This window comes from Calonectris borealis, chromosome 2 (assembly GCF_964195595.1).
Source record: "Calonectris borealis chromosome 2, bCalBor7.hap1.2, whole genome shotgun sequence".
NCBI lineage: Eukaryota > Metazoa > Chordata > Aves > Procellariiformes > Procellariidae > Calonectris > Calonectris borealis.
Genome location: NC_134313.1, coordinates 133,901,710 through 133,929,703, shown reverse-complemented (window position 1 = coordinate 133,929,703; position 27,994 = coordinate 133,901,710). Strand labels below are relative to the sequence as shown.

Below are 27,994 nucleotides of genomic sequence, written 5' to 3'. Positions count from 1 at the left end.
ATAAATAGCATTGGCTGCACAAAGTGAAAAAGCTAGAATCATGAAATACTTTGGGATAGAAGGGACCAGTGGAAATTGCTTAGTCTAACACCCTGCTCTAACTCTGAAACTTAGATCAAGTTTCTAGGAAACAGCATTTGGCTTCTTTTGGTACTCCATACTAAGCTAATCAGCAGCAGTTTATAAGGGTCTGTGCATTTTAATAGTTCACGTATGAGACAGCTGAAGCTAATGACTTTATAGAACAGGATTAGCTCAAATGACTCAGTTTTGTCTAGATCTTGCCAAGTCTCCAGATGTGAGGTTTCCTGAATTCCTTGAGAAATCCTGCACTTTTTTTCCCCTCAGTTGCACTCCTTGTATCTTGAAAAGGTGCTACTGTGCGCCACCATTACTCCCAATTGTGTAAGCAGTCTGAATAACCAAACCAGCCATCTCAGCTAAAAGTGAAGCACTGCCTCCTACTGAGAAGACCTTGGAAAAGTTACCTCATCATCCTCAAAGAAAAGATTAGTAGATTTTGTTATAAATTAACTCAGGATCAATGCTGCAGGAAAAGGAGGTGAGAAGGAGAGGAAGTGATATTGAGGCCTTGGAATGTCACTTAGCCATTTTCTGGAGGAAAAAAAAAATCTCTCTTAAAACAACCTTCCTGTGACACCACCCAGTGAATCTAAGCATATGTTATGGTTTGGCTTAATCAAAACCAAAAAGCAGATATAACATTCCCTTCCTAACAAAAGCATTTTGGAGTTACAACATTTGCTAAAGAGTGAAGTAAACCAAAAAAATCCCAGTCCCACTAGGGATAAATACAAAACACACTTTAAGGCTGCAATTCTCTAGTCTTGTGCAAAAGAACGTTGTTTGGATCATGTAACTATTGATATGAAGAATAATAACAGAGTGAAGTAGTAGAGAGAAATGAGTAAGTTTGGAGAACTGTTTGAGGAAAAAAATCTCTTTCTAAATACATCTGTGAAAAAGACACTGCATTTCTCCTATATTATCGCACACATACTCATCCACATGAGCTATACTAGGGCAATGGATTAAAAAATCATGTTTTTAAAAGCAGGAAAATACTATATGACTTCTCATTAGTTTACTGGAAAAAACAAGCCACAAAATATTTTTCTAGCAGAAAGTATTTTTTATGAAGTTTTAGAGCAGAAAATATGAAGACTAAATGAACAAAGAACACATCTCTGTCCTTGGAGGAAAAACTGTTACTCTCACACAAGACAGAAAATTGAGCATTGGTGGCAAGGTTGTCCACAGTTGTTGCAAAGTGGATCTTCTCGCTCTACTGTGCATAATTTTACCAAGTTTTCAGGAAACGTAGGAGCATGTTTTGCTTTATTTACCTTCCGTACTTGTTGAGACCTGAATATATGTTAGCACCTTTCCTCTTTCTTTTTCTTTCCTTTCCCCAGTACCTTGCTTCCCTGCCCTTGCCCCATTCTGTAGTCACAACCAATTCGTATAAAGACTATATCCTCTTCAGACCCCACAAATTTTGTTCATTTACCAAACACAAGAGGTTGTTAGTATGAAAGTTGCTGTTTCCAGGCTTCACAAGGCCCTTCAGGCTTTAAGAGCAAAGTGTCACAATGGGAGGAAAAACACGCTCAGTCACCTGAGCGACAGAACAGAATATATTCATTAGGACAACTGGCTCTGCTTGCAAATAAGCAATCTTCAGTCATGTTTTGAGTGACAGCTGAATCAACTTAGTTGTGTAGTTCCTAGCACTAGTCTTCCAAACAACAAATAATTTAAAATCTCTAATAAAAAAAAAGCAACAACTTTACATTCTCTACATTCTCTTTTTTTTTCTTAGACAAACATAGATGCAAAAGAATTAACAGTTTGTTAATTTAAGGTTAAAGGAGAAAAAAAAATAGCTAGTCTGACAGGATTAGGAGGAATAGAAGTATGTAAAATCTTAGTTACACCAATAGCAAGCTTGGGAGAAGAGGAGATAAAAAAAGGCAGGAAAAGTGGGAGTACATACCAGGAAAGACCATTTAGAATGTCTAATTTTGGAATACTAAAATTTCTTTGACAAAATGATCTAATTATTATTAATAAAATTCAATACAAATATGCCAAAGTGCAATGTGCACTGCATAGAAATAAGGGATGGGTTTTGCACTGACCTTTTTATTTCCTCATGAAGAAAGACCTGATAATAGTAATTCTTCTCAAGAGAAAAGATAAAGGTCATCACAAGCAAGTTCAATCGTGGATATGCACACAATAATTATAATGAAGAATAAAAGAAATTACAGAGATATCCACTTCCAGAAACTCATTCATTCTTCTCCCGTTTTTATATTCACAGACTCTTTGTATTTACAATTAAAGTCACTATTTCAGGGATTTGTTTTCAGAAATCAAGTCTCTTAGAATTGTCTAATCCTATATGCTGAGTGAACTGGTCAGAATATGTTAAACTCAGAAAACAAAAAATTACTTGATGGGCCATCAAACAAGGTGAAAATTTCATAAGTGACTTCAGAATCCAGCCCTTTACAAATTCCTTACGTTTGATTAGGCACTTTTTTAAATGTTACCTATTTTTTTTTGATCAAGAGATTAGATAACAACTTCCACACCTGAACAGAAGCATCTCTGAAGGTGAAGTTTCATGTTAGCTTCCAACAAAAGCACAATTTTGGCTCCACTTCTAAAAATGTTCCTAAAGCCTCAAATTTGGCATACAAAATCGAGGCAATAGGCATCTTACCTAAATCCATACTTAAACATTTAAAGAAGGAATAAAATATTTTAAGATACTGCTTTTAACAGGCCTCAACAATGTAAAGGAAAGCTTCTGGGGTTTAATGTTTCTACACGCTCATCTAATTATTTAGCTGATTAACAGAAAATGCTTCCTCCTCCCTCACCCTCCCAAGAAAGTAGTTGCAATTATTGGACAGAATGCAAATTAGTAGCTCAAAGGGACAAAACAAACAATGATTTTGAAGTTGATTCCGTGGTTGTGTTGTAGGTTCACAGGCATTTGCGCCAGAGATTGCTTGCCTAAATACGTGTGGCATGCACATAAGTACATTCTTATATGTAAACATAATAAAGATTTATGTGAATTCACTGTAACTAAAATAAATTTGTTTGTTCTCTCAACCCGTAATAGCTCTTAGTTATGTAAATAGTTTAAGTGTTCAACATGACATTTTATAAACCTTATTATTAAAATGTTTTGCTAAAATAAATGTGGTGGCTATTAAAATCTACATAGAAAATATAAATAGTTCTCTATGTAAATACATCTAGCAATCAAATATTCAATTAATTAATCTATACTGTATAACTCTGTAGTACAGTGTTATTTGACGACCATGTAGAGGGGGGGTTATATTTCTCAGACTTAAATTTATATGATACACAGAAAAAAAGTCTGTAAATGTCAAGTAAAGTTTCCCATACTCATTGATCAGCAGCAAGATTTAAATTTAAAAGCCATTTCGGAAAACTACATATCCCTAATTGTGACAAATGTGACTTGACATAATATTTACATACATAAAATTCATAAAGAAAGCATCTTGTTTAAACCACATAATATCCTTTAATAATCTGCAGGGTTAAAGTATTCAAATTTATAGTCTGATTCCAGAAATGAACTTACTCAAAAAAGGGACAGAAGACAAGGCATTTCAGCATAGCTCACTTCAGTGAAAGGAAACACAATACAGTTGTTGGCATGTTTCCACAAGAAAAGTCTGGCTCCCAGATGCTTCTGTTATAACTCCTTTAAAAATGTTCTACCAAGACATTTTTGCATTCTCTGTGTTGATCATTAACTGCACATTGACGAAAAAAAATTCAGCAGCTTTCACCCTTTGGGTATTTTCATGAAAAGTAACAAACCCACACCACTGCCTCTTTTCACTGTTTATGGCCCATGCCATCAAATTAAATTATGTCAACTACGCTAAATCCTTTCTCCAGCTTAAATGATGAAATCAAGTAACTGTAAAAATATTCTTGTTACGATTCACTAGCAAACAAAAATCAGGTTAAATTGGAAATAAGCAGAAAATTATAGCTGCAATGCAGACTCTTTACACGTACCATACTTTGGGTAACATTGCCACATTCATTTCTACAAACACCGTCCCATTCTCCCATTTTCATACGTTAGGTCCAGAGTGGGACCAGCAACTCTGGATGTCAGATCTTACTAGCCCTACATGCCACATACCGCAATGCGCCTTGGAAAGGTGAGGCAGGACAGCAGGGATCTGGAAATAGTTCATAAGCAGGAGATGACAACTGCTCCCAGGCAGCTCACCATGTTACTGTGGGATTGGCATGCAGAAAAACCCAGGGTCCCCAGAGTGCCAGATTACTTGAATTCGCTCGCAGCCGGTGCTTTGGATCATCCAGCTCTCATGCCAGAGACACAACACAGTGCCAGTTGCACTGTAAGAGCCACCATTTGTAGGCCTGAGCTAGGCAGTTTAACCAGAAATTGGGTCTTATGACCTGTATGGAAATTATGACAAAATCATATCCATCTTGAACTTTCGTTTATTGAATTATCTGAAACTACTGTTCACCATTTAGTAATGGAGATGCCTCACTTCTTAAGGAAATAAGTTTGAGACAGGTACGGAAGCAAGTATAGGTTCAGTTAGTATATTTTGGGACAATGGAAGGACAACCCTCATGCTAGGATCCACATGCTTTTCTGTTGACAGTGCTCTGTTTTGAAAATGAGATTCCTTCCTCTAATTCCCAGTTTTACTCACTGTTGCCTTCAAGATTCAAGGACAGAATAATAGTTACAGCCTGCTAAGACAAAACCCTGCCACAAACCAAAGATGGAAGTACTGGAACCTCTTCCTTAAGGATATTGAAAGTTCCCGAGATCTTAAACTACTTTTCATTAGAACACAAACTCAAGAGTTTTTAGGTGGAGGAAATCAAGACCTGCTAGGAAAAAGCAGACTTCAAAAAAAGGACTGAAACAAAATAGCCCCTGTGCCAACCATCCCATTTCCGGATGAGAAAATTTTCCTCCTACCTTGCTGTCTAATCCAAATCTCACTGCCTTGCCAAAAACTTTCCTCAGTTTCTTCTGGCTTCTTAAGAAAACATTCTTCCCTTCGCTGCTGAAGCTTATCTGTGTACCTGCACCCTGCACTTTCCTGGAGCATCCCTCTCTCTACTGTAGGGCACAGCAGACTGCTGCATCTTGCCCTCTCTGCCTGGTCCACTGTGTGGTCTGTACCCTGCTGACCATCTTCCTTTCCTAGGAGCAACCAATCTGCTTCTTTCAGAGACTCCTACCCAGCCCAGGGAGCAGCAGCCAAGACAAGGAAACAGGCAGCCTTTTCCTATGTTGCCTTCCTTGTATATGTGTAAACTAAACATGACATCCATTGCCAACACAGTACATTGTAACACGAAAGCAAATCATGCATACGGCCAGCAAAATTCAAGAAGCTCTCGTTAATTAGTAGTATTTGGTTTGCTAATTTCTCCACTTTGAGGAGAGTGGGAAGGAAAGTGAGTAGCAGATAAAAAGCACACTGAGAGGAAAAGACATATACAGAAGGATTTATGCTGATGCCTTTCTTAAGGCTGAAAAATTCAAATAAGAGGTTGGTAGCCACAGTAACAGAATGATTAAGTCAGCCTTTAAAGCCCACCTTGCTGGGTCTTATTTGAGAATCCAGTTGTATAAATTATGGTTCTTTAATAGCTACCTCGTGGAAACCAGGAAAGTTGAGAAGGGATAGCCTGAGGCACCACATAACCTCTGGTTGCTCTTGTTTCTCAAAAAACTCTACCTAATGGTTTTAATAGCCTGATATGCAGCCATTCGTCACAAATTCAAAAAGTAAAGGTTCCTTGATCTATCTATATAGTATTCATCACAGTTATACCCAAGTAGTAGAGCAAGCCCAACATTTCTATTTTCATAAATATACATAATACAATTGACATTTTGCTTTGAACTTGCTAAACTACAGCAATTCCTCAAATTTATGGTTAATAAACTATCTCACATACCAAGACATTTCTTCTGAATGCTTTGAATTAGAATTATTGCACTGCTTCCTAATGAGATAAAAACCGTGCTACCAAAGAAAACTACTTTGCTTTCACAAGAACGAACTTTGGGTCCATAACCCATTAAAGACATGCATGCATAAACAAAGCTTTGTTCACATTTAACATGAAGCCAGCTGTCAGAAAGAGAGTCAACACTGAAAAAACTGAGATACAAGTAAAATTACTTTGTGTGATTTCTTTTCTCACCAGGATGACAAGCTTTTCTGAGACAGCATTCTCTCTCTTAATAACAAATAACTTCTTTACATACTGTTCACTGTCAGATTGGTTTTACAAACCAATAGTGTCAAACGTTGTTTAGTGCTGGTGCACAAAAAATTATATAAAAATGATTGATCAGTACTTGCAATAAAATACCTTATTTCAATAAGTAAATTCCTTTCAATGAGTTGTGTGCTAATTAGTTTTTGAAAAAGTTCTTTAAACATAAACTTGCATGATTAAAAATACTTCCTTTTTAGGTATTATTAAGTTACGCCTTCTAATTTTAAGTAAACAAGCTTCAAAGTGCCAATAGACAATGCAGATTTAACAATCTATTCCTGATTTATCGGGAGGGGGATATTTTTTTTTGTCTGATTGGGCTTTAGGGTATTTTTCTTTTTTTTTTTAAACTCTGAAATACAGAAATAAAGTTCATCCTTTGATAATCCAAGACTTTGACAAACACAGCTTTCCAACATGAACTTGCTTAATTTATTATAACAGTTGACCACAACTTCAGGAAGGTCGCTTCTATTTTTGCCACTTGTAAACTCCAATACCTATGAAGTTAAATGTCTGAAAACTATGAAGTCTTGTGAGGAGACTTCAAAGAGAGGAGAATAAATGCCTAAACTTAACAGCACACATTTTCCTTTTACTGTAGATATTGTAATTAACTGTTTTTAGTTTCATAGCTGACCAAATTTTCTGCAGAAATATATTACTAAATAAAGAATACTCTTTTCTAAGAGTATTTCTCAGTAGACAACCCCACCCCAAGTCCAACCAGTGAATATACCCCTCACATGCAAATCAGACTGAATATGAATACTCAGTTATTATTCCATTTTTATTGGACTCCTACTTGCACATTTGTGAACATGTGTGCGATGGGGGGGCAGGGGTTGAATTGCATCACAGACAGTAGGCTTCCTGACAGCTATGGGCCACCTGTTGCTCACAGACCACCACTTTATATTCACTTTACGAGAAACACAGAGGAGCCCGTGAACCTTATTTTTCCTCCCAAAGACTTGCCACTTCCCACTCAATGGACATCTCATTCTTTTCAGCTACACCAGATTGTCTTACCTCCTCTTCCATCACTGACACCTAACATCAACAGAAAGAAAAGGTTCCCTCTTTAGATGTAGGATTACATTAATCGAAGATAAAGCCCAAGCTCTTGTGGCAAACAAAAGCTGAGGTCCAGGTATCAGGTTCCTAATCACCTTCTGGATGCAATGTCTTTAAATACAAAAAGTTGTCTGGATTCATAACTCATGTCTCGTGAGCATTTAGTACTAGCTGAAGGACACTCCAAGGTATGTATAAATCCCATAAGCATACTGCCTCAAAAGCCAGAGTGACAGAGAATTCAGACACAGCTCCATTTCAGCATAGCAGTTGGGATTCGGCGATATACAGTTGAAAGAGACTGTTTTTCAATTATTTCCATGTCTGGCATATAATCAAAGACACTTGGTAGACCCCAAATCCCAGTGATCAAGACAACAAAACCACACATCTTGGACAGAAAAAAATCTTTACTATTCCTTGACACCAAAAGGTAATTTACATTTGCTTTTCACTGCTCTTGTATTATTTTCAATTACTTTTGATTTAACAGCAAACTGAGTAAGCCCTCCAGCATCCTCTTCTCCTTATTCTGGTACTTCACCTATCAGCAAGATATTATGGGCAAAAAAACTCCATATATAAAAATAACACAATGGCTAAGCAAGTGAAAAGTATTAATTTCTTAACAACACTGAGATCCAATCTTTGAAAAAAATTGTTTTGAAGAATGACGTATCCTCACTACTTTAAAAGGAAAAAAATCCCTTGCAGTGTTCTTGAATCTGAAAGATGTTTTAATGGAAATTATTCAAAACACTTTCAGTTATTGCTTTGGAAACTCATCTTTAGTACTGTTCTCAAAAATGCTGATCTTACATCTAGTCTTTTCAGTTTCAAATATTCCAGACCCTATTTATACTTTATACTTCGAAAGCACTTCATTTACTAATTAAAAGCATTTAGAAGTCTTTCTGTGGAAAAAATAAAAATAAAAAAATTGATAGCACATCAGTATTATACACAACTTCTGTGGACAAGAAGTAAAGAATTCCCTAACTACTTGAGGCAAGCAACAAATGTTGGGAGGAATTTGGACACTATAGCAGGATATGTAATATATTGACTTAACAGCAACGTTCACAAGTAACGTCTCAGATTCCATAATAATCTGTGTCTCTGCTGACTTCAACCTACTGCTCGGGTTTACAATGACCAATTAACAGTTTCTTCATTTTAGCTTACTGGTTTTAGGAACTGATTATACAGCTGTAATCCACAACTGGGACTGCTTGACACCAAACACTATGCTGGACCCACAGACCCTGACTGTGATATATTGAAAACTCTAAAATAAGCAAAGGTGTCCTGAAAAGGCATTTTCATTAACACAGTGTGTTAATCTTCACCGCCGTGAAATCTTCACTTCTGGTGCCAAAAAGTCAATACATCTGACACTACATTTTGAGAACACAAGTATTTGCTATGAGTTGGTGTTCATGAGTGACAGATCAAACTTACACTCAAACTCCACTACATAATCATTCCTTCTTCCCAAGAAAAGGTAAATCATAGATCACGTTCTTTTTTCCCCCCTCCATGCTCATGAAAGGGATACAACATCATAAAAATAATTTGTTTCTTCAAAGCTCAAGCAATCCAGCAACAAGAGAGGATGAGGATGGTATTAAGTTATGCTGCTTAACTGCAGAGGTTAACTGTTAGAAAAAATTATGACGACAAAGCTGCTTAAAGAGACAACCGTGAGACAGAATCAGGATGGATGATCATTCCCTACCTTCACACACAATGTCAGAAATAAGTTCTGAAACACCATCAATATAATTTTAAGACTATTTTAAAAACTTTGTTTAAAATAAGTGAACAAATTTAAAGTGTTTCTTTGCATAGCACACTTTCTTGTATAAAACTTAAGACATTTCTTACCTTTCCCTGAGCTTTGCCCTAGTTAGTTTCCCTAGCTAAGCTTCCAACTACAGTGCAAAACAGAACTATTGGCCAGATACCTGGGCTTGACCATGATCCTTGGCCCACTCAGAGACTGAATCAATCCCAAAGTTTAACTTAGAGCAAACTAAGAACTGATGCAAGTTGTGTTGGCTGGGTTAGTTCTCCACAGCAGTTCCCCTGGCTAGTGATCACCACAGCACTGAATTTCACTGTCCTTACCTCTCTCTCACCCAAAAGCTCTCTGTGTTGTGGACAGGCTAAGAAGAGATGGCACAAAGCCAACAACGCCAGTCACATCACATTGCCTCGGGATTTCCAACCTTACCTATTCTGTGAGGGAAGCTTTTTATCTCCATGCACCAACTAAGCACCACCAAAGTAAGAATCAAACCTTATCTTTAGAAAAGTTTTAATGGAAGCTACACTGTATGCCATTGAAACTACTGCTATAATGCAAGTTTGTGAGCAGAAAGAGAACAGAAGAAAAAAGACAAGGCAAGATTGAGAATTAAGGTATGTTATCTTAGATTAACACCTCTTTTCTCCTATTGTGCCAGAGTGTTGTAGACAGTACACAAACTGAGCTGAGGTTGTAGAAAAGATCAAGGTTGCAGGCAGTAGTTAGCATTGCAGTTTTGGGTATGTGCTCCATACAGATATGAAACCACAGAAGACAATACTCAAGGGCCTTATAAATTATGTCACTAAAGCCCTGAATTAATAAAAAAATTTGGTCTTCAAGGGTTGTAACAGATGACATCATCTTTAAAGCTGGCAAGTGTTCTCTCTTCTGACAAAGAGAACTCCATTGTTTAAAACACCACTAAGCTAGAAATTCTGCATCTAGGTAGCTCTACACACACAGTTATTTAATACTAGAGTTTTAGAAATTATTTTATGTTACAGCTTATAATATCCAGCTGTGGACTGCAAAATTATACAGTGTACTAAGGTAGAAAATAAATAGCTAATTAAGCAAAAATAGGCCTTTTTTGACAATATTTTTAATTTTGCTTAACCAAGTTTTTGGTTTTTAATGAAAACACAGAGGAAAAGACAAAAGCTTAGTTTGTTGAAGACAGTATAAAGCTTTCTTTTCCTGAAGAATCTTGCAAGGAAGGTTTTACAAGTTGGGAAATCTTTGGCAGTTCTGGCATTTTTTACTCTACCTGAAGAACCACAGTAAAACACTGACTGAGAACCAGGAAAATTATGCTTCTATGGTAAATATGAATTTGTATGTGCTATTAAAGAAGAAAGTAACTTAACAGATCAAAAGATCAATTTTCCCACCTCTCTTTGTACCCCCTCCAACTATCAACCCACTCTCCTGCCAGCAGACAGTACAAATTGAATTCCACTGAAATCTATGCTTTTAAAAGGCTAATAAACTGTTACCATTCTGGATACTGGTTTGAAGCTATTTAGCTCCTGCCTGGAAAATTCATCTACACTGTCTCCTGCCACAAGCGGGAGGGGGGTGGAAATAGCTAAGCAACGTGATAGCTAGAGAATATAGCATCAGTCGGTTCCAATTACTGCAACAGTTCTCCAAAACTCCCAATTTTCAAAACTGTGCAAAAATTTTCAATCCAAATACTCTTTATTCAAATACCAAATCCAATATTACAAAGTGGACTGCATCATGAACTGGCTTAATTTGCTTCTGAAATGCTAATATAAAAAACACTGGAGAACCACAGAAATGCAAAATTTTGCTCACTTGAGAAATTGCAAATTATAGTCAAACAAATAATAACAGAGTACAATGAGCTCTGTACCTGAAATTCAATATTTATAAAGCTAGTGGATCTGCGGAAACGGAGGATCAGAAGCCTCAAACATCAAGATGCTTTGAGGATAAAAACAAAGTGAAGATTAATTTCTTCTTCCTCTTCACAGGGATCTAGCGTATTTGTCTTCTGCATTCCAGAGCTTAGCATAGCTTTTGGGCTGTACAAATAATTCTTTTTTTTCTGTTCTCTTAACAAGAGTTCAGAATTCCTTATTTTCTTGGTATTATTAAGTGAGGTAACAGCAGGGATAATGATGCTCCACCCTTTGACCATGAAAGGAAGAGAGAGTAATTCACTTACCTGCAAAAATAGAAAGGACAGCCAACTGGAATTAGGCCTGATCGGTTGCATTTAAGGCAGATGAGACCAAAGTGGAGTTATGGTCTTTTATCATCAAGTTTAGATGAACAGCTATACAAGAACCAAATAAGGCCTACTCTTGTGAGGTTTGTCAATTAGCACTTCATCTAATACTCTTCAATGTGCTATGGATAAAGAGGACTGCTCTAAGGCATCGGAGCCATAAGTTTTTAATTCCGTTTAAGCAAATCACTATTAAAGCACGTTTATGGAAGAGAAAAAGATGCTTTAATCACCTAATATCTATTGTAAACTTATGCTTTATTTTTACTTAGTTATGTGAACACATCACAGCCAAAATTAAGAGCTCCACTGTACAAGATAAGATGGTCCTTCCTGAAAAGTTTACAATTCAAATAAACGAGATGAAGAAAGCACGAGATAAAGAAAGATAATCCCTACTTGATAAGATGAAAATGAAGCACCACTCCAAGATCATGGGGAAAGAAATCTACTTAACTAAAAACCGAAACTAGATTTCTTGAATAACAGAAGAGCTTTCCTGTCTTTGTGACAGCTGTTCTGTTACATTTCAGATTTATTAGCTGCATTAGGAGACAATGGTTCCTGGAAAATTGACATAAAAATGGAATATAAGTGAAAATACTCTAAATTCTTGCAGAATCATACTATTCTCTGAAGACAGAACTCAAAGCAAAGAACTCAAAGCATGTATTAACTGTTGGCCCTCTACCAACTGTTACTGCTCCAGATCTACTTACTGTTTAGGATTCAAATGAACAGGTAAGATAAGTGAAGCTCAGAAAAGAGTAATTTATTCCAGGATACATCTAGAGCTTCTTTAACAAAAGCACAGGCAAGCATACAAGATCACCTTCTGTAAGAGCCTGAGCATCCAAAAAGCACTGCAATAAGGTTTGGCTGTATCCTCTAGCTATAAGATTAAGCCCTGTAACGTAGTTTTTATATTCACTGCAGAAGAGTGTTTGAGCGTGCATGACACACTGCATCCCATTTCAGCAGAAGTATTTTGTGCTGAAGTAGTCTAGGTACAATTCAAAGAAATGGAACCGAAAAAAACAGCTCTTAAAGAATTGAGTGCTGCTACAATTTTACAATTTTATTATAATCATTTTCACCAGTCACTCATGTTCTCTAGTCCCTTAGTTCACTGAAATTACCTTAAAATGAAAACCAAGGCATACTATAAAATGTTCTTTTCTCCAATGGTCAGAATATTCAACCTAACAGATACATAAAGTTAGTTGGCATCACTTGACACAACGGATTTTCCTCTCAAGTTATTGCTGATAATTGCACTGCCCCAAACAGCAAGGCATGGACAACATTATTTCATTCAAAGTGATAATTAATTGTCATATCACTTTAAAATATCATTTTTTAACTAATGGTAACTGAAAAATTGATTTTTTCATAGCTTCTTAAAATATAATCAAGAATGACCATCTTCCTCCTAATACTTGAATGTCTATAATCAACTCCAAGAGCTTTTGTCAAGCTCTTTTTCTTTTGTTTTGCCATCTGATAGATACACTTGGACATCTAGAGGCACAATCATTTCACCACATTAGAAAGTTCACAGTAAAAAGTTTCTGTATAATCACAGTCATACTGGAAGATATGAAAGAAAACAATGTCAATACTCCTGTTGCCTTTATTTACAGTTCATCTCTAGAGCCCTTTCAAACCAACACATTGCTTTCTTGCAGGATTATAATATCATGTAATAGGCAGCAGCTGATAACATATGGAGTGATAGCGAACTTTTGCTTCACACAAGTGCCAAAATGAATAAAGAAAAAAATGATGGGCAAGTTGGTGGAAAAAGCTGTAAGGCAAGTCAATTTTTTAATTAAAAAAAATTGCATACCAGAGAATGTTAATGAGCCGAAAGTCCCCTGAGACTACTTTTACACATTCTGCACTATTTTGATGCCCCTGCTAAAGAAAACTGAACTGTTCTCACTCAGACCTGGTTGAAGACACATTCTTTTTTCAGTGTCATAGCAAAACTTGAAATCTGAAAGTATCTTATTCATCAGGTTATTTTACTCACCTACTTTTAGCCACTCAGAGTTATCAAACTAGAAGTAGAGAAGACAAAATGATCACAAGTCACAAAGTAAAAAATCTCAATACCTTTAACTTCTTCATAAATGCTGTCATCTATTGGTTCACTGCTTACTTGTCCAACATCGTCATATTCCTCTTCCTCCTCTTCAGGAATAGTATTAGATTCCATATCTATGTAACAGCAGTTTAAAAAGTTAACAGTTGATAGAAAAGAATGCCTAAGCAGAAATTTATGCAAAATGAAAACAGAATTCATCTTCTATGAATCATCTTCTGGTGCTTACAGTATATTCTGCTTATTTTCTTGCAGTGTTCATAAGGAAGAGTTTTCAAGCTAAATAGTATTCTTGGAAAAAAAAACAAAAATCTTGCAAAAGGAGAAAAGTCATATAAAAGCTACAACGTGATTAAGAACTAGGACTTCCTATTCAAAACTTGGACAAGTGGGAATACTAGATATACAAACATGACAGATGTTAATGGATAGAATTACCATCACTAAGCAGTATTGGAAATAAAGGCTACTGCTCTACCGGCTGGCTTACCTTGAATTACAAATTTGACTTGCTGTACCCATTCCTCTGCTTCTTTGGGAGTGGCAGCTGTAAACTATTAAACGTTTATTAATAACTACTAATAGTAATGACAAAAACACAACTACAATTTCATTAGCAATAAAAAAGAGGGACTGTAGCATTCTCGTCACTTCCTCAAGAAACCATTAGTAATTCTTTTCATGTCTTCTGGTACTTTTCTTGCAAGGATGCTTCTTATAATGTACAGCTAATTTTGACAAATTTACGTAATTGAAGGAGAGGATGATGGATTTGAAACTCTGATCAGCAGCTGGCAGCTGTGCAGAAAAAAGCTGCTTCTCTTCATCAATGTCAAAGCCAGAACTGATGAACAAAATTTGCCCTTGACAATTAGAAGACACCCATGAATTTCTTCAGACTGCTGGGTACAGTTTTCTTAAAAATGTTCTTGTCAGACTCCAACACACTACCTGACAGCTTAATTAACTGGCTTTCAACTGCAATCTCAGATATTTAAAACTTATTAAACTTACATTCCATATTGATGTCTAGCTGATAGATCTCTGAATTGCACAGCTGATATGTGCCTTTACGTAGATTTTCCTTGCAAAGCCATGACCAATACAATATGTATTTAACACTGATATATATTTTAACTTTTTTTTTTTACTATTTAATTCATCCAAGAAATCATACAGACATACTATACAATAGATATTAAAATGCTAACATTGAAGAGACCAATAGATAAAGATGATAGATTTCCTTGCTCTTGTCCAAAAAGATAATATTTGAACACATACATACATATTTTAAATCAGATTTTTTTCCTAATATATGAATATACGATATAAGCAAGCGAGGGTTTCCTTTTTTCTCTAAGATGTCAGTGAAAGTTGTTTTACTGAAATGTTAATTCAGTAACTGGAATTGTAACGGCTTTATCAATTTAATTTCAAGTCAACATTAAAAAGTCCAACCTGATAAATGCGCTTATCAGGAGCGGAGATTTCAAAACAGCAATCCTTCTTTGCATCCTTCCGAAGGCTATTATTCATTCTGATGGCATAGCCCTCTAAGGCAAATTCACCTTTCTGTTGTTTGTCTGTTGGAGATAAAAAACAAAGTTAGAGCTTCATTTACAACAGTGAACGTAAGTGGCTCAGCAGGTTATCGTTTATTCAGATTTTGTTTTCTATTTCATGAATTTTACAAAGAAGAGGGAGGTTTTTAGCAAATGATTAGGTGATGCTTCTAGAGATAAAGCTTTATTTTAAAGGAAGATGTACACAAAAGTACATTTTTCTGTAGGATGCCTAAGGAATTCCACAGGAGCATGTTTGCAGATGGTGGTCTTATTTAGTAAGAAGTGCATGTTATGACACTTGTATCTAGGGAAAGCCAAGAACTGGAACTTGCAAGACACGCTTCCTATAAATCAGTGTCTCTTTCAGGTTCAGTAAACCAATGGGAAAAACCTGCCTAGCTCAGAACTTGCTGAGCTCCCTCCTAAACTAACCACTTCACTCAAAAAATAAACTTCAAACTCCATTTTAAGCAATTGGAAAAGCTTCTCTTCACATTCTCCCACCACTCCCAGATGTGCCTCCTTTCCACATGGCAGAAATACAGAATGAATTTTGTTATAAATTCAGGCCTGTGTTCCAAAAGCATTTCTCTCAACACAGCAAATGTTTAATTAGCTAATAAAAGTACTGAGCCCTACCACAGTTTATTATGTACAGCCATGTGGTCGTTTTAAAGACAATTCAACTTTTCAAAGGTTCTGGTTTATAAAAGTATCACTTAGAACAGGCCCAAGTTTAAATATACTACATGTTGGGCAAGCAGCACCTGTGCGCTCCTGAGCTCTTCAGACCAAAGCCTACATCTGATTTTATGTGCTCTGGCATGTTTTGGTGGATATTAAAAACAAACCAAAAAAGTAAAAGTAAATCAGTCTTGCAATTTTTGTAGATCACAGTGCAGCATTCAAGTGAAGATAGGCATCATCAGTCACATTTTGCTCAGGCAAACAAAGAACAAAGTGCAGTTGCAAATGAAAGAAAATGTCATTAAGTGTGGGTTTTTTCCACAGTAGAGAAAAGCATTAATTAACGATAAGCATCAGGCACAATAGCGAAACTACTTTAAGTATTGCTGAACAGAAGTTAGGTGCAAATTGAGCATCCATTGCTTATGTTTGTCAACAAAAGGAGAAAACTTCTACAGTAGATAAAACAGGAAAAACTACAATTTTCAACATAATTTTGTCATCTTTCTGGAAATTTAATAGGAAAGCAAATCTTTTTTCCACTCCTGAGTGGGCAAAAACTGGCTAACACAGCAATGTGAACATAATGGACGTAAGGGCAGTCACCATACAAATACTCTTGCTAGTAATCTTACATCCACATAGACACAAATTCTTTGTCCTTCCACCTTTTTATGAACTCTCATCCAGGGCAAGTAAATACCAAATAACACAATTATATGAGAAAATCCAGGGCACTGTTCTATTTTCTCTTCTAGTCCCTTCCCCCACGGTAAGTTTTATTATGTCTAAATTAAGTACTAATGATACAGTACTAATATTTTATATTTGCTCAATCCTCCATCCCTATATCAAACAGCACACAGATGCAAAATTCATGGAATCGCACCAAGGCAGATATTAGAAATAATAACTTGCAAGAGGTTAACTAGGTCCCCTTTTAATGAAATGCATTTCTGCCTAGAAATTTTATTGTTCCCTCACTTGTGACCTCAGGGAGAAGATGAAGTGAAACACATTAATTTCTCACTCTCCCATGCTGGAGGTTTATCAAAACCCAAGAAGATAGGAGCACGCAGACAGAATAAACAAACACCAGGTTCAAAAGGTAAAAACATTTTGTCAAGATAAAAATGAGGCAAGTGTTGAAATTTAGTCTCTTGGATTATTTCTGAGACTGCTTCTCTGTGACATGGGTGATCCCTTTTATGGTAATACAATTTTATAGAGCTAATCTCAGATGATCTCTGTACTGGTACTCCTTCTTTCAAAGAGCATTACAGTTAAAACAGAAAGATGCTGTACTTTGCACTGGAAGGGGAACGCAGTGCATGGTATCCATATTGCATTGGATTGTTTTATTGTTTATACTGTCTTTATCTCTCTGAACATGCCATTCCAGTGCTAATGAAAATTACCTGTATGCACCACCAAAAAAAAATATAGCCTTTGCTATTAAATTCTTTCACTGACCTTTATAGCAACAGACCAGTCACAGCATTGCTACTGTTGCTTCTAATTGCCTGTGCAGTAAAGTACGTCTGATTAAAGCCCAGTGTAGCATATGCTTAAAATGTTGACCATGAGGAAATTTTAAGACAATGAGACACTTCACAGCCCTGACCCAGAACCCATTAAAGTTGAGAGAAAGACTCTCAGTATGCATTCACATTCCCTGTGGCAGCAAGCCAGAGATAAGACCTAGTATGTCCTGAGAAATGGCTCCACAAATACACAGGTCTGCTATAGCTCAGCTGCAGGCTCTGACGATGACAAGCAATGGAGGTCTACAAATCCCAGTTGCTCTTGCAGAATACACCTTTCCAGGCAGGACTGGAGACCAACCCCACCACTTGATCACCGTAGAGCAAACCATGACCCATGGGAGCTGTCTGGCCAGGCACAGTAGTCAGGTGCGGGCCTGAAGGCAGGGCCATCTTGTGATCATCTATCTACTATCATCTCCACTATCATCTTGACTTCATTTGTCGGCAAAGGCTTGCAGCTAAATAGGGGTGCAGACAGACTTGGACTTTCAGTTTAAAGCTGCCACGTGAAGTTAGTGCCACAGTGACTTCTGTGAACTTTCACATTCAGACTTATATTGTTTATATCAGAAATATTTTCTGGAGACTGTGCTTCAGGGAGATTCAAACAGTTTTTGATATTTAAAAACTTTGAAGACTTAAAGATTTTACATGGAGACTTAAAATTAGATATAGTTGGTCTTTATGATGGAAGCCTTAAAAGTAGCTTCAGGAAGCACATTTACATTACAGAGATTTCACTTTCATTTTGAACCCCAAATCAGAACCGGAGTTTTGCCTAGGCAGGAATACAACAGCATATTTAGGAGGAACTAGGGAGACACATGCGGATGGAACACACTTCTCTGAAGAACAATAACATTCTTGCTGCCTCTTATTTTCTCAAGATAGGGCTTTGTAATTCAACAATGGGAAACCCTTAAGTTGTCCCAGAACACCATAGAATTGCAAAGGTATAATACTATCAGTCTTGTAAAAACAAAAAGGATCATCAACATCATCAAACACAAGTTGTTCCACAATTAGGTTAAATCTCATTTCAGAATAAGCTGTTCTTTGCTCTCATCTCCTCCTCCTCCTCCTCTTCCCTTCTCCCCATGTCAGGCACACAACAGAAAAATAAATCTGGGTCTGTGTAGATCATTTTGCATCAGGAATTTAGCATTGTAAAAAGCTAGTGTAACAGAGTGGAGAGTCAGGCACTAAGTATTAAAAAAAAAGTCAAAACTAGTACATAGATATTTGAGAGAAATAAATATGGGGGCTGTATTTAAAATAGAGAAAATACAGATCTGAATGAAATTTGAGAGCCACTTTAAACATTTTTCCTACATACAAACTTCATTCATCCCAAAAACAGTGAAATGTTGTTAACAACGGAAACGGGGCCAATATTATATTGGGAAAAAAGAGTCTCAAGGGAAGCAGAGAAAAAGGGCTTTGAAGTAACCTTGCGTAACTGAGTCCATGGGAACTTTTAAAACAAAGAAGGGTAAACCTTCAACGGGGTCTTGAAATGATTGGGTTGTAAATTTGAGGCCTAAGGCAATGTGCCCATATTATTAGCACATGTAAAAAGAATTAGTGCATTCTGAAGAACAGAGAGGACTCGGATAGTAGAAAGGAAAGAAGTTACAGAGAAAGGCTAAGGAACAAAGGCAAACAGAAAGATTTCAGAGAATGATAAAGTATTTATAGATACTATTAGAATCTATAATTTAACTCTCTTCATCTTGAAATTAGGAGCCTGTAAGATCTCATGGTTTACATGGCTTCATGCTAAATGTAGTTTCACATACTTCTCCATATGCAGGATGTCTGCTTTCTAAAAATAGTAAGTGTCAGTATCTCCAAAATGGTAACTCCTTTTCCAGCTTTTGGAACAGTCCTTTCCAAACGCATCATTGGATTTCTTCCCTTTTAGACAGCAGATCTGAAATGCAATCAACTTTTTTTTTTTTCTTTCTTTCTTTCCTTTAATCTAGTCCTCTGAGAAATCTAAATTTAAAAAATGAAGAAATGAAGGCAATGATTGAAGCACACTATTGCAGGCATCAGTTTGTTTATATTCAGTTTGCTTATACTCAATAGTTATTTTTTAAATAACGCACTATTCATGGCAAGTGTGCCTCTCAAGGTCTGAATTTAACATTCTCATAGCAGAAGATTCAGTACTCATTAGATAGATGCTTTTGATTGCCATCATCTTGCTACAACAGTCTTATTGAACATCCACAGTTCCTGCAGATTTCAATTATGGATTCTGTCAAAAGTAAAGTCTAAACTAAACAAGGATTTTTGCCTTTCCTGTGTGGTTTGGTTGTTCGGAGAGGGAAGACTAAGAGAAGGAGGTCTGTAGCTAAAAGCAAAATGATAGTTCAACAGCTTTCCATTGGGTTTGTATATCTTTCCTCACTCCTAGAAGAAGAAAATTGCAAGCTTAGCATGTGGCAGAAATTCCAGTAGCCCGGTCAGGTGAGTCACTAGGACAGATTTGCAAATGTAACTCTAACTAGGCTTCCCTCTCCCTTAATATTGTTCAGTCACAAAGTTCTTAAAAAAAACAAAACACAGAATAAAACAAAAACCCTCTTCTGCACAAATAGAAGTAGTCCATCCATTGGCCTGGCCATCACTATCTTACTATTCAGAGAAATCCAAAATTTTCATGTCCATGTTAAAAACACAAATAAATAAGTAAATAAATAAACTCCGCCTTTTCTAAAAGCCTCTGAATTATTCCCCTCTTCAACATCATACTACTGGCAGGCAGGCAGATACCATTTTCAAGTTACAAAAATGAAAATAAATTTTTAGTGTCGATTAACAGGGGAAAAAATTACCATGATGTTATCCATTACTGTCTTGCTAAACATTTAGCTGATCTCTCCACTTCGCTGAGACGGAGGGCATATAACATTGTGGCCTAGTGAGGAAGAAGTAATGGAGCCATTAATTCATTCATTTATAAAGCAACAAATTAACTTTCCTCCATGCACTTTGAGGTCTGAAAGGTTAGCCATACCACCTAGGTGCCTGAGTACACAGGAACTGCCAGAGATCATATAACAAAATGATATGCAAACAGGGTACCAACTCAGGATGCAACTACAGGGAAGCAAAGAAAAGAGAAGGACTGTAAAAGGTTTATGGAAGGAAAGACTATGAAAAGGAGGGCCAGGCAAGCTTTTGGAAATCCAAGCCAGCTCTGGCATTTGAACACACTTCTCTGCAATGTTGTGGGCCACATGCTGGCAACAGATACTGCAGCACAAGCACAAATATACACGCGCTTCCTGCAATACCTATTTCTGACATGTAATTAGGTCAAACTTTTAAGCCTTGTTCCTCCATCTACTCTGCATACCATTGGTCAGGGAAAAAAAAATTTAGGTGTTCACTTAGACCTATATTGCAGGGATAAATAACATTGTTTCACTATCCAATGCTGCACCAAATGTACGAGAAAATAGAGGAGGAAAAAGGGAAACAAGATATTCATTAGCCTGCAGGCATCACAACTGTTAAAAGGATGCTGTAGTCTCTTAGGTGAACACACAGACATACACAAACACACAGTCATTTACTGTATTTTCACAGGCTTTAGCTTGTACTATATTCTCCTGGATTAGGCCTCATATTTTTCATCATTCAGCTCTGAATAAATGGTTCTGAAACTTTCCCTTACATGTGTTTGTGAGCTTTATACACTTCCATACTTCTTGCTTTCCCAGTGAAAAAAGGATAAAGTTAGAAGAATTAAAACTGGTTTGGAAACCACAAATCTACACAACCTAATAAAAAGGCATCCTATAGCCTCACATTTAGCATTCAGTTACATTTACACTGATATTTAAGCATGAAAATCAAACCTTGGCCAACAAAATACACACTGCACCAGACACAAAACATCCTTCCCAGATTATTCGCCTACGTGTCCGGTTTTAAAAACATACACAATGCAAAACAAGCCAAGCAGGACCTCGAAATCCCTGCTGCCTCTCTGCATTACGTCCTGCAAAACACAGGCACTAGCACTCCATTACCCATTAGAAGTGACACGGGCAGCAGGACTGAGCACGCATGGAATCCCCCTCTCCCTCATCTCTCTTCAAACCGGGTTCACACCGACGAGGGGGAGTTTTCCTGTTGTGTGAATCAGTCCTGGATCCTGTCAGAAACCAGGGCCCAGCTGATACAAAACATCTGCAGACAGGCGAGGGCAGACCGGCATTGTTTAGACAGACGCAATCCCAACGATTCAGGAGGTGGCAGCAATTTGCATGAAGCCACCCAAATGCACACTTCACCGCTGTTCTGCAGTTGGTAAGAACACGCCTTCATTTTCTGTGTGGTCCAAGTTATCTTGTACAGCATCAAGAGTCACAGCAAAGGAAGAGAGGCCCCAATACGACAGTGTACTACGGCAGGTACCACTGCTGGCCGTAACAGCGGGAGTGAAAACAGTTTCAGGTTCTTCCAGTGACTAAATGCCAGATCTCCTCAGGGTTGTCTCATCACACACCTCATCCATGCCGGCAATCTGCAGCTAAACAGCATGATAAACACCAGCACATACGTTCACAACCATCAGGACAACGGCTCAGTTTCAACAGCAAACTAGTTTGCCATGGAACTACAGCAATCGCTGGTACCCAGTTTCCGCACAATGATGGCAATTTGCTCCTGCACTGGAACAGGCACCTTTCTGTACTATGGCATCAGAGGGCTGAAGAAAGTACCTGTGACCAGTCTAGAAAAAAGCTTTCTTCTTCAAAGGCAAGTACTGGAGTGACCGTTGGTCATCCCAGATCTGCAAGACAAAACGATTCCACCATGCTGCGCTAGTTTTTCTGCACTAACAGCACCAGTCACATGGAGGTAGGGCAGAAATTCATGCATCTGATTTATTTGCTTCCTCCATGAGCTACTGTTTGGAGTCCGGCCATGTCTATACAATTCCCAAAAGATGATCCATGGACTATGGGCTTCTCCCACATCATTAGGTTACAGTTAGGAGATCTTCCCCAAACAATCTGCAGCCTACAAAAGCTGTAAATGTATAAGCCAAAGCATCTGTCTATAGATCCATAAAGGGAAGAGATCCCACAGTATATCACAGCCAATTCCTAACATTACACCAATTTGCCGAGTGCTGGGGAACATGCCTCCATGTATCTTAACTTTTAGCATAGGTCTTAGAAATGACAATGTAGCCTTGATAGTCAGGTTGTTGCAAAAGACAAAAAAAAAAAAAAAGGCTGGAAAAAGAGCAGGTGAGCAGTTTTCCTGCCTTAATCCAAAGACCATATGCTAGAAAGCATAAATAATCATTAGAACAGACACAAGGAAAAAAAACCCAAGCTTTTTTTTTTTTTTTGCGAAAACTAGCAAATGAAAAGACAAAAGATTTAAAAACCCAGAACAATCTTTAAGAACTAGCAATATATTCTGACAAAAAAATTTGCCATTTTCAAGTACTAGATAATGTATAACTATATATAAACAGCACAAGATAATTTTCCAGAGAAAGAAATAAATCATTACTGACAAATCAGTGTTATGCCACACCTCCTCAAAATTTTTGAAGAAAGATTGTTTATGTTTTTGAAGCCTGATCAATTTCTAAATCCCAAGAAAAGAGTAAAGAAGAAAAGGGAACATTTAGCAGATATACTCTGGGAACAGAGAATATGATGAGAAACTGTAGCAAGACAAAAACTAGACTTACAATTAGACCCTTACTTTATTTCTTTTGTTTTTAAAGAGAGGATGAGTTTAAATGAGTCAGCATGTTGAGGAATGAAACAAACTGGACCAAATTCAATTAGCCTTTGAATAGAACAACACAAAATAACTACCTGCACTACTCTCAAGTAGAGTCACAGAAACATAAGCAGGAGAAAAAAGCTTCAATGGAAAGTTTGCCCAGGAATAAGTTTTGGGGGTTTTTTGGGGGGGAGGGGAGAGAGGCGGAAAAAGACGTAATTGCACTTCTAAAATTTACTCAGATATATTTCTGTATCATTTGTTTTACCCTTAAACATCAAATACACTTGGCGCACAATTTAAAGGATGTTTTATTTGACTGTCAATTTTAAAAATTCAAAGCGATATCCCAAAATTTATGCCAGATTCTTTCTAAACTTGCCATTAAAAGTTAAAAGTCACCTTCAGAAGCTAGCTTTAGTCTCCATGACTGGCTTTTAGTTAAACATATTACTTCATTTCTAGCTTTTTCAGAACATAAGCTATTTAGAAAGAAACATGGAACTCCACTATGCAGTTTTTAGACTAATATTTTCCTGGATAGAACCATCTTTAAAAAACTCGGAAGGTATAATTGCTAGAGGGTGTTTTAAAATGAAAATCTTTGGACAGAAAGAACATTTTCTGTCCAGTAAATCAATTGAGTACCAGCATACTATCAAACCTAATAGCTAGCTGTTATTGGCACACAAAGTAACTTTACAAGTACCTTAATCTTTTTTCCTCAGTTTCCTCAGAAAATGAGCACATCACTTATAGATCTGAAGAATATGTACACATTTTTAAAATTCACAGCACTGTTTAAGAACCACCTATTCTTTTAAAAGTTCCATTTGCTTTCTTAAAATGACCTTAGATTCGCAGTTTCCAACTCCTCTAAAGTTTTCATATTCTAATGTGCATTAAAAGATCATTTTTATAGTTTATCATAATTATTATAATTACCTTTGTCACTTCCATAATAATAGAAGACCGTCTTACTGATAGCACACCAACGCTTCTGCCATTCAAAGCCGAGAAAACTGTGGTCTGCAATTAATATAATTTGTGTTATATTATGTCATTTTGAACACAAATATGTTACTTCTTTTCAAGGGTGAGGTAAGAGGGAGGAGGAGACAGGGAAGGTGCTAATGAAAAGAAACAAAATCTAGATATGAAGAGGAGAAATGTATGGCACTGAGAAGGAAATTAGAAATAAAAATTGGTGATAAGAAAACAAATGGGAATTTGAAATCATATAGAGAGAGAAGTCATCTGTAACATTAAATATAAGGAAATAATGAACAACTTCCTAAATATTTCCTAGAGTTATTGCAGCATTAAGTGGGTATTAAAGTGACAATGTAAGATTTATTGAATCAAGGTAAATATTGACTGAACCAAAGCTGAGATCAATATTTGCCCTCTTGAAGGAAAATAAATCTTGATGCTCACTGAAACATGAAGTCAACATATGGTACTTTTACATACATTCCTAATGTTTTCTTCAAAAATATCTGAAAGTGTCTGAGTTATGGCCGATAGTGGACTTTCACAGCATGATTTTTTTAGTCAATAAAGAAATAGGATTTTCTTTTAATACTACAGGAGCAATTATGTGCCGTGCTTCTTTGGCATAATAACGCTTCAACATTCCAGCTTCTATACCATTTTATTTTTCACTCCTGTATAAAGTTATTTGTGTGTATAACATCAAATACTGACACATAGACTTCCAAGATATAAAATATACACTAGTTTTCACAAAGGTAGTTAGACTTACCTTTTCTGCGTTTTTCCAGGTATCCAGCCTTCAGAACAAACTGAAGATCTTGAGCTGCAATAGGAGGAAACTGATTCCCTGGAAGAAAAATAAGTTCTGTAAAGCACCGCTTCTCAAGAAAAATACTATAGTAGCATTAATAAACTTACGGATTTTACACTCTCAGTATGCAGGAGCTACTGGAAAAAATAATTCTAGTAACTACTATGCCAGATTATTTTAAGTACAAAAACCCTCTAACTATAAATGTCAGAGCTGTTGCTGCTGTCGTCACCACTTTAGTAAGGAAAAATATAGCTGTGCAGCAGGTCCCGTAAGTCTCAGAAGGAAAACTATGTAATTAAACAAGCTACGGCAACTTAGAAAACATTAGTTTGTGTTTTGAACATGGTCTGTAAAGCAAGCTGGATAATGAAAGCAGTAAGTTTTCAAATGTGCAAACAAAACCAAGTATCACAATTCAACACAATTAAATCAGGAATGTGGTTTTCAATACCAGCTTCGCACAAAAACATCTTGAAACAACATACAAGGTGACGACCCTCTATTACACCATCTACAAAAAAAGAAACCAGATGAAGAGATGAGAAAAGGTGATGCCTGCTGTTGACAGACATTGCCTGATTTGCAATATGACACAAAAGTACTGCTTATAGGATCTATAAGGTGATACTGGACAGCCCAAAGACATTGCATAAAAGTCTACAAAATTGTTGATCTACAGATACTAATTTTAGATTTTGTAGAACATGGCTGCATCTGCAAAATGGTATGTTCCACTGTATTTTTTTCCGTTTTCTCAACCGCTAATTCATAGCTAGAAGCATGAGACCGACCAGTCAACCTTGCCTCAACTTAAAATACAAATCTCAATGTTAAAAATTGCATCTTCCATCCTGCATCCTTCCCCTCCTAAAACAACAGAATTATGATTTAAATGGAACTCCTAGTATTAAGAACAGAAATATGCTAGATATGCCTTATAATTAACATGTATATAAATGTCATACTGTTTACCGCAAGCAAAAAAGCAGAACAAAAGCTATTCCTGTGCTGCTGGTTTTTTAAGTGTGTGTGAGCATCATAGTGAAGTTCCTACTACTTATTATCATCAAATATTCATAAGAGTCACTGTAGGTAGGTGGCAAGTTTACACAACAGCAATTGTTCATCAGAACATATGTAATCTCATTAAGTTCTACCAATATAAACATACAAAAAAGGACTGATATCAACAGACAACCCCTGTACTAAAAAAAACACTTTAAACTATGCACGGTCGGTTAAAGATCAATTGTCTGACCGTGAACCAAGAACACTGTCTCTGGAAGGTGATGCCAACTTCCTAGATTTTTAGGTTGTCCCTTAAAATAGAAATTTTTTTTTAATCAGTGTCCACAAATCATTTGGTTTATGGTGGTCTTATTTAAATACAGTTGTGAGAGGAAAAATACAAGAAAGAGAGGTAGGAACTTGCAGAGAATGTTTTTTTTTTAAAGTATGAAAATACTTAAAATGAGAATGCATTCCTTATAAAATATAACTGGCTTTTAGACAACAAAAGATTTTGTTGGATACCATAAAATTTTACATACATTGACATTTTCACTAAATTTTTTTAATTAATATTATTTTTAAAGATTAGGAGTACACTAGCTATTATTTCAGCTTCTATGGAATTCTTACTACTGTGTTAAAAATACAACAGTTATTGGCTCCACGTACCTGCATTTTAAAATGCTGCAGCCATCCCCCCTCGCTTGATAATATGCAATCACTGCACAACATTAAATGAGAATTTAACACAACGACACTCACTGGCTGGTACATGGTAAGTTTAACAGTTACTTTAAAAGATGATCTAATGATGATATTATGAGTGGGGGAGGTGAAGAGTTTTACAAATATACATAGTGTGCTGCTTTATATTGGTCATTGGGAGGCATCAGTGTGCAACACTTACAGCTTTACCTCATCCAGTAGGGCTCATTTTAAAACAGTGCATCCCCCCAGATATGAAAGACACAAAACATAATTAAACAAACAAACAAAACCAGTTCACTCTTAAATTTTTGAATTTAAGAATTTCAACAACTATTTGGATCTAATTTTATACATTATTGTTTGCATCAGTTTGGTTTTTGATGAGAAAGCTTGGCAAGTGATCATTTAGTGAACAATCAAATCAAATGGGACACAGTCCCAAACAAGCACATACTTTGGGGACTCCTTAATGTTATTCTGCCTAAAGGTAGAAGCTCAGCTGAACCAACTACTTCACAGCATCAAAATTCCACTCCCAGTTTTGCTGCTTCTGCTGAGACAAGTCGGGATAAATTCGATGATGGCATTTTCTGAAACTACATTTATTTCGCAAAGGGCGCTGAAAGCTTGTGTGGAAAAGAACCTGCATGAAAAAAGGCAGTCTTACACTGTTCTGGTGACACTGCAGAAAGAAGTCCTCCTCCCACCCTCAACCTGTAGAGAAGCCAGTTTCTTTTTCTGTTCCTCCAAACAACTGAGGCAGCAACTCCACAAAACAAGCAGCAGCTGGTCAGCCCCACTGCTACTCACAATCTGTAAGTAGCTGAAGCAAAAACAGATCACGTGCGTATTATCATCCTTCTGTAAGAGAAGCCTGGGAACCACAAAATATGATGGAACTTTAGTGGAAAGGCAGGAGAAAGGGACGCAGTTGTAATATCCCAAGACACATACAGCTGTACATGAAAGAAAAAGCATAAATCTGGCTAAATTCCTTCTTTCATTCCCCTGTACATCTAGAAGGAAGGGGAGGGAGAATAAGTAGTATGAAAAGTATAAAGGAAAGAGAAAGAACCACCTCCTCTCAGATTCTTATTAACCACAGGTGTTGTGCATATGTGGCAGGAAGAAGACACAAACACAGATATACTCTTTTCCCTGTACTGGAACAACAACAGGAGGCGAAGAAAGAAGAGAGAATGACATCTTCCTTCCAGCTACTGCCTAGAGCCAGCATGGAAGACCCCTAAACTGTGTCACCTTTC

General features: G+C 36.8%; 1 protein-coding gene across 6 annotated transcripts in view; it reads right to left on the bottom strand.

The window, feature by feature from the left end:
- SKAP2 (src kinase associated phosphoprotein 2) overlaps positions 1-27,994 on the bottom strand; it is a 120,087-nt gene that overhangs the window by 25,203 nt on the left and 66,890 nt on the right. For 4 of the 6 annotated variants that reach the window (XM_075143507.1, XM_075143506.1, XM_075143508.1 and 1 more), the window contains 5 exons: positions 24,966-25,043; positions 24,146-24,229; positions 15,091-15,215; positions 14,120-14,183; positions 13,641-13,745 (listed from right to left, as the gene is read on the bottom strand). In XM_075143507.1, coding sequence (XP_074999608.1) covers positions 13,641-13,745; positions 14,120-14,183; positions 15,091-15,215; positions 24,146-24,229; positions 24,966-25,043 — 456 coding nt within the window. Of the gene's footprint in view, positions 1-13,640; positions 13,746-14,119; positions 14,184-15,090; positions 15,216-19,230; positions 19,365-24,145; positions 24,230-24,965; positions 25,044-27,994 lie in introns of those variants that run through there. The other 2 variants (XM_075143511.1, XM_075143510.1) reach the window with 2 other exon arrangements.